Below are 17,363 nucleotides of genomic sequence, written 5' to 3' on the forward strand. Positions count from 1 at the left end.
CTGGTGTTGAAGGGTCATAGAAGATTGAGGTGTTATATCTAAGAAAGCAACTTGCTCTAACGACTCCAGCACCAATCTTATCATTTCAACAAGTTGGTAGCAATTGAATTGACTCAACCAAGCAATCATCACACTCTTTCTCAGACAAATCAGGAGTACACTGAACAACACCATATATGGTTATGTTCCTTGGACCTACCGAGGCACTTCCCACACCATATTTTCGACGAGAGTCACCAGATGCAGCTTTGCTTTTAAGATTTTCTAGCAAGTTGTTGAGAATTTTATTGAACTTATCAACCTCAGTTGTGTTATTTTCAACACTATAGTACATAGGTAGCAATTCCTTGTGGCCGAAAATGGCACTATCCGAGTAATGCAACCAGTTGCCTCCTTGCTGTGTTGCAGAGTCCAATGGCGTTTACTCTGTCTGTGTTTTGGCCATATGAGGAATTGTAGAAACCGTAGTTGATTTTTGTGTTGGAAGTGAGAGTGGACAAAAGGGTGTTAAGGTTTTTGGCATAGTTGCTATTTGCTCTAGAGTTAACTACAGTGTTACCACAAACTAGAGCAGTTGCATCTGCATTGACTTTAGATATGAAAATGATTATGATGAGGCAAGAAACTAAAGGAAAGTAGCCTTACATAGAGAACACAAGACTTTATGGTTTGTGTTTTTGGAATAACAGCTATCAATTGGTTTATTGAAGCTTTTGATATGAATAGTTGTAATCCAAGTTGCTACTTGGTAGCTGTTTATAAACGAAATTTATCCTCTTTAAATAATGAAATTCTTTCAGAGTATACCTGTTCAATTTGTGGAAAAATTCTATCAATGTTGCTGTTCTTGAGAGTTTTGCAAATACCAAGTCTTGGTTCCTATGACCCGGTACTTTCATACAGAAGTGTACGTTACCACATGCTCATAAATGTATGTATATTAATTTAGTGGTTGCACATTTTGTTTTTTTTTTTGTTCTCCCATTTTATGTTAACTATTTCCATGCTCTTTAGTTTACAAAACGTACACTATTATCATTTTTCAAAAATTTACTTAATATTTGTTTTTATCAAGACCTATAAATCTATTACAAAACTTGAGAATCTACTTATTGCTCAATTATTACAACAATAAGCTGGACCAGCTGAACTTGACGAGAATCCTAACTAGCCAACCTTGCTTTCCTTAATAGAAAATAAAGAACACTTTAGCGAGGATATAGCTCAGTAACGGAAGCCTCATTTTCTGATTCTTGAGCTGATTTACTTGTGAATTCACTTGTTCTTGTTGTTGTATTATTCTCCGCTGAATGTATGTCTGATAATGGAAGGCTTCTAGTTCTAGTAGTCCCCAGAAAAAATGCAGGTTCTGAAGGTGTTGGCATAGTTACAGAACAACTATCCAGCATCAATACAATAGAACTCATGTTTGGTCTATGCGCTAAATCTTCTTGAACACAAAGCAAACCAATGTGGACGCATCTCATAACGTCATTTGGTGAAATATTGCTTAATGATGGATCTATGATATTTATAGCTGTTCTCTCCTTCCAATTTCTCCAAACCTGCAAGAATTTGATCAGTCACACACAGATGTTACATACATTATGTTTAAGATAACATAACCTATATGAATATACAGAGGAGGAGGACTTACAAAGCTTAGTAGCTGCTCTATACTCTCCTCACTGCCATTCTCAATGTGCCTTTTGCCGCTCACAATTTCAAGGACTATTACACCAAAGCTAAAAACATCTGACTTTGTTGAAAATTGTCCGTACATTGCATATTCGGGTGCCATATATCCACTGCATGTCAAGATTTTGAACATAATTGTTATTGTATTTTCATCACATGATTCAAAAAAAGTACTCGATGTTGATTCAGTTTTCTGTAAGTTTTTCAAAAAGTATTATGTAGTTTTAACATAATAGTCATAAAACTCAAGTCCTATATATACATAGTCAATTGATAGTTACTAAGAGATATCAATAATTAATAAGTTCTAGTATATTCTAAATAAAACTTACTATGTTCCCACAATTTGATTCGTATTTCCCTGAGTTTGATCCGTGCCAAACAGTTTCGCTAATCCAAAATCTGCTATCTTAGGATTCATATCATCATCTAAGAGGATATTACTTGTTTTGAGGTCACGATGTATAATACGAAATCTAGAATCTTCATGAAGATAAAGAAGACCTCGAGCAACACCTTTAATGATTTTGTACCGACTTGTCCAATTCAATTGTCGTTTCTTGATTGGATCTACATGTACACCATGGCCATGAGCTTAAAAACTATATTTAACTTGAACTGATTTAGCGGGTAATAGTCCAATTATTATGATGAACGTACCAAATATGAAGTAATCAAGACTTTTTTTAGGAACAAACTCATAAATAAGCAACCTTTCAATTCCTTCCAAACAAAAACCAAGGAGCTTAACCAAATTTCGATGTTGAAGTTTGGCCAATAAAAGCACTTCATTCTTAAATTCCGTAGCTCCTTGGCCAGAGTCCTTTGACAACCTTTTGACGGCAATAATTTGTCCATTGGAGAGCTGACCCTGAAAATATATCATATATGTGATTTTAGTTTTTAAAGTTTTTTTTTTTTCTTGAGTGAGTCACTATGCATATATATCTTACATTCTTACCGTACTTAAATTTGACGTGTAAACTAATTAATAAAAGTAATATCTGTTGGAGTAAAATAGTGTGATCTTATACCTTATAAACGGCTCCAAATCCACCTTGTCCTAGTTTATTAGAATTTGAGAAATCACTTGTAGCAACTCGTATGGTATCAAAGTCGAACTGCAATGACTCGTTCATCGTGATTTCTTCTTCAACATCTTCAGTTTCACATGCATGGGATAGAAATCAACAGGGTTATGGTGTAAGTAGTTTTTAAATTTGATAAAGCATTCAAAATAAACCAAATTGAAAATAGTTCTAAGAGTAGCCTTACATGTGGTTGCAGAAAGTTTGCTTGGCCTTTTCACTTTTAAATAGACGCATATAGAACACATGATGAGCACCAAAACAGTAACAGATGGCACTGCTACGACGATCACAGATCGCGATTTGGAAGTAGTAGTGTTGTTATTATTAGTAGTAGTAGGCTGAAACTGAAAGAAACGGTATGTTTCAAACCTAATATGACATCTTGGAGTAAGAACTCTCCCACCTTTCTTCCCATCATTCAGAGTTACATCCACGATCCCCTCCAAACATTCGTCACACTTTTGGCTAGAAAGATCCGGCGTGCACTGCACAAGCCCATATATGGTTTGAAAATCCGTACCAGTGACACTCCCCGCAGCATATTTGCGGCGAGAGTCACCGGTTGCACTCACGTTGTTTCTCAGATTTGACATCAAGCTTGCGCGTTCTTGTTTGAACACTTGCACATCCGTTGCGTTGTCCGTGTTAATCAAGTATTGCATAGGGGTATTGTCAACGTAGCCACTGCCGAAGATGGTGCGGTTTGAGTATTGGAGCATGCATTGATCGTACCAGCCTACAGCTTCTTTCTGGTTTGGGCAATGCTTTGGAAGAACGATTCTCGAATCGTTTAGACACCTTCTACAATCGCTTTGGTTAAGGTCTCCTTGGCAAAGCCCAACGGCGTTTACTTTGTCGTCGTTTTGGCCGTACGACAAGTTGTAGAAACCGTAGTCGATTTTTGTGTCGGAAGCGAGAGTGGAAAACAGGGTATTGAGGTTTTTGTGGTAGGTGCTGTTTTCTGTGTAGTTACCTTTCTCATTCTGACACTCGTAATATATGAAATCATATTGTTGGGCGTCGCATGTGATTAACATTAAGAGGAGACAACAAAGAGAAGAAAACAACCTCCCTGATGTGATCATTCTTCTCTCACAACATTCACAAGTTACAAACCTAGCTGAGCTTGAATGATCAGATTAAAAAACATTAACAAATGAGGGAGGTGTGTTGAGGCAAATTCATTCAAACTACTTCAATGCGTATGGGGATTGGCGGATTGCGGCAGTTCTAAAAGTCGTCGATAATGTCTTTATTTTCTTGATAAATGACTTAAAGATAATAAGTAGCAGGTAAAACATATGAAAAAATTTAGGTTCAGCAACTTTATCAAATTCTGTAACTTTATCAAATTCTGACCAGCATGTAATCAGCAAAAAAGAGCATGTAATCAGTAAAAAAGAGTGAGCCATTGGATGAAATCTCACACTAATCTCACACCATTAAAAGTCTCATTGATGACTATTTGATGACTATAAATCCCAAAAATTACTGATCGTAACATTTCTCAGAATATATTATACTCAATCACCTTGTTTACGGTGGATTTCAATTGCTTAACCATTGATTAGTCAACCCCAAAGTGGGTAAAGACCGAAGACTAATAGAAAAACTTTGTTAAAAAGTAACTAAGATTTAAACTTGCACAACTAAAATAAATTAATTTTATATATAAAAAATTATTTAATAAAATAGTGTTAAAAATTAATCTTAAATTTAAATAAAATTATAAAATACATTATACTTTTTAGTATTTAATATAATTTATTATCTAATACACATATTTAATAAACTTAAATATTATAGTGCAAGAATAAATATAATACAAATATAAATATAATGTTTCAATAATTAAAAATAATATCTATTTTTCATAAATCATAATATCATTTCAATTCGGAAATGAGCTTAGCAAGCCAAAAAAAAAAAAAAAAACCCAACAGTTACATATAAATAAAAAAATACAGAAGTTCAATCATAAAATACTATCCACTGCTAATAATAAAAACTAAATCAATCAAATAAATCTAGAACACTATCTTGTCATTTAGTAATAATAAGGAAGTGATTTTTAATATCAAAGGCACTTAGGTCCGTTTGGGAAATACCAAAAAGTTATTTTTTTCAACTTTTGACTTATAGAAAGTTACATTAATGTGTTTGGTACAATTTTTTAGATAAACTTTTAACTTTTTAAAAAGTTATTTAAGAGTTTTTGAAGAAGTTAAAAAATGTGACTTCTCCTATTTTCAAAAGCTATTTTATCACTCTTATTTAATGCACAACTTTAAAACAATGACTTCTATAATAACTATCCAAACTCAAAATAACTTATTTAAAAGTTATTATTAATAAAAGTCCTTATATTTTAAGCTCATTTTTCAAAAGAACTTATTTAAGAAATTTACCCAAACTGCCCTTAAAACATCATGCAAGGTTCATCTTAATAATGCCGAATTGAAAATATATCCTAAATATGTAAGAGACAAAATAATAACAACAATAAGATAAAAAGAGAAAAGGTACTAGAAAACTTAACAAAACACTACTGAGTAATAATTGATTCACTACAAAAAATACTGTTAAAATCGACGGTTAGACTGTTGATAATATTAAAAATGGTGACGCATGAGGTTACTATTAAACTCGTCGATTTTTTAAAATTCTAATAAAATTAACGGCTTATCAGGCCATCGATAATAATTCTTTAAAATCGACAATCTTTCCGTCTATAATATGAGTTTGAAAATTTCACCTGCTTAATAAAATCGACAGTTTTACCGTTGATATTATTATACAAAATTGACAACGTTTCTGTCGATATTTAATTCATTAAAATCGACAAAAGAGCCGTCGATTTAATTATTAAAATACTGACAAGTTTGTTATCTGTATTTTATTTTCTTTTGTCTATTTTAAATTTAAAAAGCGACAACTTTACCGTCGATTTTAATAGTCACATTTTTTTAATTATTTTTTCTATTTGAAAAATAGTAGACAATTAATACAAATAAACTTTTAAATATAGAAATAAAATTTATACAAAATATTAGATAACAAGACAAATAAACTTTTAAATATAATTTATATTAAATATTAGATAATGAATTCACAAACTTATCAAAATAATAAATAATCCTCTAACATAAAGACTCAAGATAAGATAAATAACTAAACTTATCAAATTTGGCTTACTAATATTGGTTGCAAGAAGGATCATTTGGAATATCTTCAACATATGACCATTCTGTTTCCAATCTAGTTACTAGATATTGAAAACTCCATCCTCTCCCGAAAACCATGAATCCTTCTCAACTAAAAAAATATTAAGCTGAAATAATCTGCCACATCCAATTATTTGAACTTCAGTAAATGTACTCAATTACACAACATAAAAGATAGTAAACAACAAAAAGGAAATTGAAGCTTACCCTGAACTTAAAGAACCATTCTTCCCACATAACGAAACAGACTTTTTAATGTGGTTTGCAACTTTAGCTTGAATACTAAGTGTTCGGTAGATCGGGTTACCGGACGGTTCGTGGAGGTCCCTGAAACGGGGAAGTGGGTTCCCGCCTATCTTCGAGTGGGGTATGAGTGATGGGGCAGCCGAGCTTCTGAGCACGTCAGGCGGAGGGGGTATCACCTGCAATAACACTCCGACGCTCAAGTCATCTGAGAGTAGGGTGACGTACCTGGGGGAGAGGTAGGACCCTCCCCTTATATACCTTGTCAGTGAGGGGCCCCACAGAAGAAGGCCTCCTTCCAGGAAGGTTCCTTCTTTACAGCTGTCAAGCAGCTGGCACCAGGGGTGCATGGCTGGGTCGCCAACCGGACGGGTCTTGTGTGCTGACCCATCCAAGCGGGTCGCGACGTCCTCGGGCCGGGTTGTCCGATGCGCCTAGCTAGGCTGGACCATAACAGTGCTCCCAACGCGCCAACTGCGGCCGTGAGCGCCGTTGGTGGCGCGTTCCGTCTTCCCCTTGGCAGGTCCTCGCTGCGTGTTCGGGTGCCCGTGGAGAGGACGCGCCTCGTGCGCGTGCAGGCCTGTTCGCTGCCAGGGATTACCTTCGTCGCCTCGTTCTCCGCGTTGAGCGTTTAATGCTCATTATGGATTATTCAAAACCCTGCAAGTAAAGACCTTTTTATCCTTGCCTTTCGTGTTTCTTGAGTCAGTTTTCAAATTTTCCATTCAGTTTTGTTTCTCATTCACTCTCCACTATCTTCCTCTTTCTGCGTTTGCCTCCTCCATTTTCTCATTCTCTGCTGTGATTCCTTGGGTTGTTTGCGTTCGATTTTCTTGCTCTTCCAGATTAATACAAGCGCATTTGGTAAGCTTTATTTCTTACTTGCTGTTTTATTTTGCTGTTCGTGCCATTTGTTTCCTTGTTTTGCTTCTACATGCATGCTGCTTCCCTGATTGACTCGCATGTTGGATGACATTAGCGCCAAGTAGGTTTTTTAGAGGGGTTGCCATTCCAGTATAATAGCTTTTAGTCCTTACTTAGGATTTGCTAGGATTTGTTTCGACCATATTTAGCCGTAGTCATTGGATGAGCAAGCTGTAGTTTTTGAGTTAGTTCTGACCTCTCGGTCTCTTAATCTAATTGAGTGGTGCCCCTACTGTAGGTATGGTCCAACGTCGTGCTGCCCGGGTCCCCATCGCAGGCGCGCCGTATGACCGGTATGCCTGGGTAACTTCTGATGTGAAGGATTCCCCGAATCAGATGGGCGTGGAGGAGCTCACCGAGTTCCGCCAAGCCGAATACTTGTGTGGTGGGACCGATGAGGAATCTAACTATGAGGTCTTCATCCCCGCCCCCATGAACGGATTTACGAGCTCAACCTGCATTCCCCCCGTATTGCCGACTGGATCTGGTTTTACAAAGCAATGTTCACCCAACTGGGAGTTCGACTCCCTCTTTCAGCTTTTCAGATGGCGCTACTCAACCGGTGTGACGTGGCGCCGTCATAGTTGCATCCGAACAGCTAGGCCTCTATCCGCTGTTTCGAGATGATGTGCGAGTATCTAGAATTGCCGGCTTCCGTTGAGGTGTTTCTTTTTCTTTTCACCTTGACGAATCCCTCGAAAGAGGAAAAAGCCAAAAAGGGTTTCATGTCCTTCCAGTCTGCCCAAGGTCGGCGGATTTTTGGTTTGTTTGAGGACTCTTACCATGGGTTCACGGACAAATACTTTAAGGTTCGCCCCGTCAGAGGTTGTCACCCTTTTTGGCTGACCCTAGAGGGTATTGGAGTTTCGGGGCGGGGCCAATGCCTTCACCAAGGTTACCTACAAGGGGATGACTCCTGAGAACAAACGAGTTGCCGACATGTTGTTGACCATTTTTGGGAAAAACCATGTCAATCCCATCTCCTCATGGGCGATCAGGAAGTCGCTAGGAATTGCATACGTGAGTGATTGCTTGACCATGTGCATGATTTCATTATTATCATTATCTGTCCCCATGATCTGACGGTTAATAATTTTCTGTGTTTGCTGCAGTGTCAATATCTGCCGAGGTGACTGGACTCGACGCCTTATTCAACACGTTCCTTGCTGATGATCTTGACGAGGAGCCGGCCAAGGAGAACCAAGAGGTGCCTCCTAAAAATAATGAGGATCAGGCGGTGCCTCCACCTCATAACGCTGCTGAAGCGCACACCTCGCCTACCCAGGGTGAAATGGTCGGCACGGGTGATGGCTCATCTCCTCAGCAAGAAATAGAGGATGAGGAGGTGATTGTTGTCAGCAAAATTGTGCTGGCCTCTTTATATAGATACAGCTAAAAATGAACCCAACAACAATAACAACAATAAATGAACTGCAGTACTTGATGCATTATTCGTCCCTGCAAAAAGCCAAAACCATAGTGATCCATTAGGACATTTAATGGATAGTGAAGGATAACCAATTATCAATTGATAAGTAAACTAAGCATAATGTCATAGCTCAAGTACCTTGTGGTGAAGGTGCTGATGATGGATTCAGAGATAGAGATGGTGATTGTACCTCTTCTGAAAAATAACCAAAACATCAGTAACTAATAAGTGATTAACAAAAATAAGGAACATCATAAGGTAAAGTACCTTGAGGTAAAGGTGAAAGTGCTGGTGCTGAAGGGTCATAGAAGATTGAGGTGTTATATCTAAGAAAGCAACTTGCTCTAACGACTCCAGCACCAATCTTCTTTCTCAGACAAATCAGGAGTACACTGAACAACACCATATATGGTTATGTTCCTTGGACCTACTGAGGCACTTCCAACACCATTTTCAAGTGGCTTATAAAAAGGAAGAAAAGTAGGCTTATAAAAAGAAGAGACATTATGGATGATTCAAGTGGCTCAACTATTTTCAAGTTGCTAGATTTTTATAGATGAAATTTTCTTGTTATTTTATCGAGAAAATGGTAGAATCTTGTCTAAATAGTTTGGACAAGTGAGAAGAAGATGACAATTTATCTAGTTAGGAGGGTAAATCAAATAGAAGAGAGACATGTGGCGAAAGACAGAAAATAACCAAAGATCATACAAGAGTTGGTGAAAAAAGATTTACGTGTAAAAAACTATACATGATAAGATGTCATTTGATCTATGTAATCGATACTATTTAGTGGAATAAAATTTTGTTGTTATAATTGTTGTATTGTTTTAACAAGAGAAGACTTGACCCCTACATAATAGTACTTGGTTATCCAAAGAAAAAATTGTAACCAAAAAGTACTCCATTCCATTCCATAGATCTTTATTTGAGTTGGATTTTAGCGTGTATCATGAGGTGGGAATATAATGACACTGCCTATATAGACTTTCCAAATCGACTTTTCTCAGAACAATGCAATGCAAGTTCCATGAATGTACCTGGGTTCACACCTTATACCATATTTAAAGGAAGTCTTTCTGTGTTGTAGAGTTGGTCACACACGTTTGGAATGCTTTGATGAACCCTCCTTATTGGTTGGTTGGTTATGCATGGCAAGCCTTGTCACTAATTACTATCTGCAATTTCCAAATCAACTTTGATCAAGCTCTATGAAGTGGTCCATGCTATTCAAATTCAAATTATGACAATCAGCAATGGATGCGTCCAATACAGAATTAAAACCTCGTGCGTGTTATACATGCCAAATTGCCAATCCACATTAAAATGTTGAAATTGGTGACTTTTTATTTTCATTTTTTCTTAGATTCTTATCATTCAATTTAATTGTCATCTACCTAAACATAATTAACCATTGCATGTAGAGATAGAGGTTTTTTTTTTTTAAAAAAAAATGATAGGCTTTTTTCCCTTTTCTGGTCTCCCATCTTCCAAGTAAACTAAGTCAATGTATTTTTGTAACATTTTTTTTCAAGGAATAAAAGAATACTTTTTATTATGAGACAGCTAGTTATTTAAAAATATTATTTGTATACTAAAATTAATCATAATGTATTTTTATATAAATATATGTATATTATATACTGATAGTTAATTTTAATGACTAATTTTAATATACATCTAATACAGTTATTGTTTGTTTAGTTATATCTTACTTAGTTTTGTTAATTAGCTTAGAGCTTAGTAACACTTGAATACAAAATACATGGTGGAATCAACTTGAAAAGTATTTTTCTTGTAATAACTTTTAATTTTCACGGAAGAATGTCCAACAATTACAAAGAATTTAATCATTAGTGTATGTGATAAACTTGTTTTTTTGGTGACTGTGATTTTTTTAACTTAATGACAAATTTCCTCAACTTTCATAATAAGAGAAAAAATCGGTAATGCTAGAGAAACAAAAAAAAAAATCTCAGAGCTTACCTTATTGAATATTTATTAATTATAATTTTTGGCTAATTATTTTTTGTTATAAAATATTTTCGATAAAAATAAACCTTCTTATTTTCATATCGTCATATACTTTTGTTTACTCAACAAATTACCCCTTTTAAATCAACAATAAATATATATAAAAGGAAATAATATATAACTCAAGATTGATATGACATAATCTGATTTAAACATAAAGAAATTCGTGTTCTGATCCTATATCTTGTATCAGTTTTCACACTTAAATTAGTAAAATTAAAAATGGAAATTATGCTTTTCCAAAGCTTGCTGATCCTGCATGTATACACATACACCATAAACGTAACAGAAAAATAAAATTCTTAACATCAATGACTTCAACACCAGAACCAAATTTTAGCGAGGATATAGGTCAGTAATGGAAGCTTCATTTTCTGATGCTTGAGCTGATTTATTACTTGTTGATGAATTATTCCCCCCTGATTGTATATCTGATAATGGACGGCTTCTAGTTCTACTCCCCACAAAAAATGCAGGTTCTGAAGGTGTGGGCAGAGTCACAGAATAACTATTAAGCATTAATACAATAGAACCCATGTTTGGCCTATCTGCTAAATTTTCTTGAACACAAAGTAAACCAATGTGGACGCATCTCATAATTTCATTTGGTGAAATGTTGCTTAATGATGGATCTGCAATATTTATAGCTGTTCCTTCCCTCCAATTTCTCCATACCTGAAAGAATTTGGCCAGTCACAGAAGTTACATATATTTTTTAAGATAACTTTCTATATGCAATAGAGAGCAGGGGGACTTACAAAGCTTATTAGCTGTTCTTCACTCTCCCCATTGCCATTCCCAATGTGTCTTTTGCCACTCAAAATTTCAAGCACTATTACACCAAAGCTAAATACATCTGACTTCGTTGAAAATTGTCCATACATTGCATATTCGGGTGCCATATATCCACTGTATGTCAATATTTTAAACATAAAGGTTAATTATATTTTCGTCACATAATTTTTTTACTTGATGTTGATTGAATTTTTCATAAGTTTTTCAAAGAGAATATGTTTTAACATAATCATCATCAAACTCAAACTCAAAACATGCCAGAACATATATAATTAATAATGAATAAGTTTTAGCATATTCTAAAACTTACTAGGTTCCGGCAATTTGATTAGTATTTCCTTGAGTTTGATCTCTGTCAAACAATCTTGCCAATCCAAAATCTGCTATCTTAGGATTCATGTTGTCGTCTAAGAGGATATTACTTGCTTTAAGATCCCGATGTATAATGCGCAACCTAGAATCTTCGTGAAGATAAAGAAGAGCTCGAGCAACACCTTCAATGATTTTATATCGGCTTGCCCAATTCAGTTGATTTCTCTTGATAGGATCTGCAGGGAGACCATAGCCATGAGTGAAAACTATATATATTTAACATGAATTGATGTGGTGAGTAATAGTCCAATTATTACAAACCTACCAAATATGAAGTAATCAAGACTTTTGTTAGGAACGAATTCATAAACAAGTAATCTTTCACTTCCTTCCAAACAAAAACCAAGAAGTTTAACTAAATTTCGATGTTGAAGCTTGACCAATAAAAGCACTTCAGTCTTAAATTCCGTAGCTCCTTGTCCTGAGTCCCTTGACAGCCTTTTCACAGCAATCATTTGTCCATTGGAGAGTCTCCCCTAAAATTAACAACATACGTGAATTTAGTTCTTTTTTGGAACTCAAAACCTTAACATAGTAGGTTAATGGGTCTCTCATTTTATAAATTTTTCATTTTTTTTGCTTTTTTTAATGTAAGACTAATTTCATACACTACTTTTCTCACTTGCAAGTTGCAACATTAACACATACCATATTTAAATTAGACCGATAATAAACTAACCTTATAAACAGCTCCAAATCCACCTTGTCCTAGTTTATTAGAATTCGAGAAATCATCTGTAGCAACTCGGATGGTATCAAAGTCAAATTGCAATGACTCATTGGTTATAATCTCTTGTTCAACACCTTCATCAGCTTCACATGCATGGGAATAATCAACAGGGTTAAGGTTTCCAAATGTGATTAGTGCAGTCAAATTAAATTAAAGTAAAAGCCTTACACGAATTGCTTTCAGAAGTCCTCCTTGGCTTTCTTACTCTTAATAAATAGATGCATATAGAACCGATGAGCACGGAAACAATAACAGTTGGCACTGCTACGAAGATGACAATTCGCAATGTGTTGGTCTTTCCTGCATCCAACGGATTATTATTATATAAGATAATTTGTTTTGGGTGTGATTGATTCAATTGTAAGCAACATGGCGGAAAAAATTTTGAACTCTTGATATTGCAATATATATATATATATATATATTTTTTTTTTCTCTTCACATAAATTTTACTTTATTATATGGTGCATTTTAATATTTTTATGCTACAGTGATAGATGGCATATTTTAAAAAATGTTATTAAAATTAAAATAATATTTTTTGTTATTTAAAAATATTTTAAAAAAATATTATCAAAATTAAAAAATATAATTATAATTTTAATAATATTTATATAATCATCGTAGCCACAAGAAATATTAAATATAAACATACTATAATTCATCTTATTTATATACATAAACAATTCTAAAAGAAATAAATTGTCTAAGACGACATTTAATTTTTTAATATTTATTCAAATAGATGAATAAATCACTGATCACTCCATCAAATTCATTAATCTCTAAAAATATCTATCATATGAAAATAACAAAATTATATTTTGTAATGGTATACTTTTTTATTTTTTAATATTTATACTAAAATAATTTATCAATGTAATTAAATATCTTTTAAATATTAATTTTTATTTAATTTTTAAAATAATAAAAAATAAATAATTTTTTTAAATAATTGGTATATAAAAATAAATATTTAATTAATAAAACAATAATAAATTTTTAATAGAGCTAACTAAAAAATTGAATTTTAAAAGACAAATAACATAAAATAAATATCAATGAAAATTCATATACAGTTATTTGATATTTAAGAATTGTTAGATGATTTGATAAGTTTGACTAAATTACTGTCTAATGATTTTTAACGATTTGACAAATCAATAATTGACCTTGACCTTGACCTTCCGAAGAGGAAGTAGGGGTGGAGGAGGAATGTGGTGGCTGCGACAACGACGATGGAGGCGGTGCATTATTAGCGGCAGTAGGCTGAAAGAAGGGGTAAACTTCATATCTAATGTAACAACTTGGAGAAAGAACCCTCCCACCTTTCTTCCCATCACAACAAGCCGGAATATCTGAGACATGCCCCTCCAAGCATTGATCACACTCTAGGCTAGACAGATCCGGCGTGCACTGCACAACTCCATATATGTTTTGAAAGCCCGTACTGTTGACGCTCGCCGCCGCGTATTTCCGGCGAGAGTCGCCGGCAATGGCCTTGTCTATTAGGTTTGACATCAAGCTGTTGAGGTTTTGATTAAACACGGGCAAGTGTTAGGATTTGGTTGAATTAGTCCTACATTGCTTAGGATAGCAAATGGAGTGGGTGGCCTAGGCTATAAATATGAGGCTAAGTTCTTCATTTGTTTTTGCACCAGTCAGAAACACTTTAAGCTTGTATCTGATTTTTCTTTTCCTCTGTACTCTTTGATTAGAGAGTGTTGTGAGGTGTAGTTAGATATTTGCTTTGAAAGAGTGTGGGTGTACTGGGGTGCCGGTGAGAGAAAGAAGTCTATGTGTTGTAACAATTTTCACATAGTGATATTCTCTGGTTGTCATTTGACAACGGCCGTGGTTTTTTCTCCGGTAATTGGAGTTTCCACGTTAAATTCTTGTGTTGTGATTGTGTCTATTTTATTTCTCTGTCAAAGGTGTTTTCTCAAGGGGGAATTGTGTCTTATTCCCAACAAGTGGTATCAGAGCTTCGGTTCGGTGGGATTTATTCTTAGTATGCTCTGTGGTTGCAGCCTAGTCTAATCTCTTTGGTTGCTGTTGTTGTTGCTGGAAGGCAGTGTGACTCTGTGAGAGTGCAGTTTGAAAAAGGTTCTGGCTAAGGAAAGACTTGGTATTTAAGTGTGTCCATTGTGACCCACCTCTCTTTCCTGGGGACCCTTCCTAGTGCACGGTCTACAGTTGAGTTATAATATTCCAGTATACGGTTGCAACAATGTCAGGATATTCAAGTGCTGTGAAGCTTGAAATAGAGAAATTTGATGGAAGAATCAATTTTGGCTTGTGGCAAGTACAAGTCAAGGATGTGTTGATACAATCAGGTTTGCACAAGGCGTTGAAGGAGAAGATCTCTGGTTGCTCTCTCTATGAGAGAAGATGATGTTCTCTAGAAGACAAGAAGTATCCTCATGGTATTACCGCACTGCCATGGATAAGGATGAGTTGTGGCAATCAGGTCCACAATTGCACACGGGCATTGGTTGGCGTTGAGATGCAAGGTGTGTGGCGGAGTTAGGTCGATGGCTGAAGAACTTCCAGGAAAAGCCAATTTGGAAGTTGCACCATGAATTTTCAGCAAGGTTTCGATCTGTACCAAGGCGAAATTCTTGGAGTGGTCTAATTCCAAGTGAGTATACTTTCATGGTGGAGTATGATAGTTCTCTGAACTATGATTGTCGGTATAGACAATGGCAGCAAAGAATTGTCGGTGTTGACAATGGAAGCTGAAGATGTGTGACTATTTCAATCAAGGTGGAGATTGTTAGGATTTGGTTGAATTAGTCCTACATTGCTTAGGATAGCAAATGGAGTGGGTGGCCTAGGCTATAAATATGAGGCTAAGTTCTTCATTTGTTTTTGCACCAGTCAGAAACACTTTAAGCTTGTATCTGATTTTTCTTTTCCTCTGTACTCTTTGATTAGAGAGTGTTGTGAGGTGTAGTTAGATATTTGCTTTGAAAGAGTGTGGGTGTACTGGGGTGCCGGTGAGAGAAAGAAGTCTATGTGTTGTAACAATTTTCACATAGTGATATTCTCTGGTTGTCATTTGACAACGGCCGTGGTTTTTTCTCCGGTAATTGGAGTTTCCACGTTAAATTCTTGTGTTGTGATTGTGTCTATTTTATTTCTCTGTCAAAGGTGTTTTCTCAAGGGGGAATTGTGTCTTATTCCCAACAGCAAGTCCGTGGCGTTCTGGGTGTTCCACAGGTAAACCGTAAGGGAATCATCGACGTGGTGGTTGCCGAAGATGGTGCGGTTAGAGTAGCGGAGCATGCAGGTGTCGTACCAGCCTATGGCTTCCTTCTGGTTTGGACAAAGCTGTGTGAGAAGGGTTATGGAATTGTTGAGGCAGAGACGACAATCGTTTTGGTTAAGATCTCCTTGGCAAAGCCCAACGGCGTTTACTTTGTTGTCGTCTTGGCCGTACGAGAAGTTGTAGTAACCGTAGTCGATTTGAGTGTTGGAGATGAGAGTGGAGAGAAGGGTGTTGAGGTTTTTGTGGTAGATGCTGTTTGCTGTGTAGTTTCCTTTTCCGTTGTCACAGGAGTACGATCGGAAACCATCTTCTTGTGCGTAGCAGCAGCTTTGAGTAGATATGATTAACAAACAAAGGAGGCAACAAAAAATGGAAAACAAACTACTAGTTCTATTTGTGATCATCCTCATTCTCATTAAAATTGAATTGTTGTTCTCTCGTAATAATAGAACGAGCTAAGTAACAAGTGATGGGGTGTTTAGTCATCAGTCATTTTAATTTTTATAGAAATTTAAAGTTCAACTATTCCACCCCAAACTTTATAATAGTAATTCATATTAGTATCCGAGTTGATTTTGTAGATGACACATTGATTTTACATGTTAATTTATTAATATTTAAATTTGTTGCTTAGATTTTATATGATTAAAAGTTGTTAGATCTCCTAAAATAGGATGATAAAACTCTCCGAGATGTGGGGATGAAAATGGAGAACAAAATTTTCCCGAAATAGGCGCGGGAATCCTCGCCCCGTCCCCACGGTTCACTAAAATTTATAAATTTTTTGAATTATCTTTAATAGTTTGTTTTCTATATATATTTTTTAGTCATTTCACACACACATAGATAAAGAAACCCAAAACTTCATTTGCATAACCTTTCTTCGATTCAGAGATTTCTAACGCTATCCTACTCCATCCAACCTCTCTGCAACCACCCTCTCGCCACTCTCCCTTCTCACCGCATCGTCATACTTCACCGTGCCATCACTCTCACCGCGTCGTACTTTCTATTTGCGGTGTTCCTTTTCGTAACTCTACTGTCGTGTCCATTCTCCTCTCTATTGCCCTGTCTCCCACCTCGTCCACTGCTTTGTCCTCTGGCTCGTCGTTACGTCCTTCCACTGCGTCATTTCGAAAGAAGCCACCATCGTATTATTTAGATATTTTGCATAAAATTTTACAATTTTTGTATAAGTTGGATACTTGCAGCTCTATTCATATAGAAATTAATAATTAGTTAGAATTATTATGTAGATAGAAATGAGGTCCCCGGAGAATGGGACCCCGTGGAGAATAGAGATGGGGAGCAATATTCTTCACAGCGGGAAATGGGGACAGAGATGGAGAGCATGGAGGCATCCCCGCCCTCGTTCTGCCCCATTGACATCCCTGACCTAGAAGCTTGAGTGGCTTTCTAACATTCACGACAATGATAATAACAAGTTCAATTTGAAAGTTTTTCGCCTCAGAGAGCAACAATAAAATTTTTGGAACTCTAATAAATCTTGATCACATGAAATTTAAGTAAAAAATATAAATTACAACAGATT

At 35.8% G+C, this 17,363-nt stretch overlaps 2 protein-coding genes across 4 annotated transcripts; both read right to left on the reverse strand.

Moving 5' to 3' along the window:
* Window positions 1-1,038: 1,038 nt before the first annotated feature.
* On the reverse strand, window positions 1,039-4,014 carry LOC112776564 (cysteine-rich receptor-like protein kinase 26). Its single transcript, XM_072227912.1, has 6 exons — window positions 2,974-4,014; window positions 2,733-2,857; window positions 2,359-2,569; window positions 2,031-2,268; window positions 1,658-1,808; window positions 1,039-1,565 (listed from the first exon to the last, which is right to left on the reverse strand). The coding sequence occupies exons 1-6, from the start codon at window positions 3,872-3,874 to the stop codon at window positions 1,209-1,211; spliced, it is 1,983 nt and encodes a 660-aa protein (XP_072084013.1). The 5' UTR covers window positions 3,875-4,014; the 3' UTR covers window positions 1,039-1,208.
* Window positions 4,015-10,777: 6,763 nt separating this feature from the next.
* On the reverse strand, window positions 10,778-14,090 carry LOC112777459 (cysteine-rich receptor-like protein kinase 10). Of its 3 annotated transcripts, none has more exons than XM_072226463.1 (7): window positions 13,725-14,090; window positions 12,709-12,840; window positions 12,490-12,623; window positions 12,076-12,286; window positions 11,749-11,986; window positions 11,402-11,552; window positions 10,778-11,318 (listed from the first exon to the last, which is right to left on the reverse strand). In XM_072226463.1, exons 1-7 carry the CDS (start codon window positions 14,059-14,061, stop codon window positions 10,980-10,982), a joined length of 1,542 nt encoding a protein of 513 aa, XP_072082564.1. In that variant the 5' UTR covers window positions 14,062-14,090; the 3' UTR covers window positions 10,778-10,979. The 3 variants fall into 3 exon arrangements, with proteins under 3 accessions (XP_072082564.1, XP_072082563.1, XP_025677617.2); XM_072226462.1 differs by having other exon boundaries at window positions 13,719-14,090; XM_025821832.2 differs by having other exon boundaries at window positions 13,713-14,090.
* Window positions 14,091-17,363: the final 3,273 nt, after the last annotated feature.

This window comes from Arachis hypogaea, chromosome 19, assembly GCF_003086295.3.
Source record: "Arachis hypogaea cultivar Tifrunner chromosome 19, arahy.Tifrunner.gnm2.J5K5, whole genome shotgun sequence".
In the NCBI taxonomy this organism is placed as follows: Eukaryota; Viridiplantae; Streptophyta; class Magnoliopsida; order Fabales; family Fabaceae; genus Arachis; species Arachis hypogaea.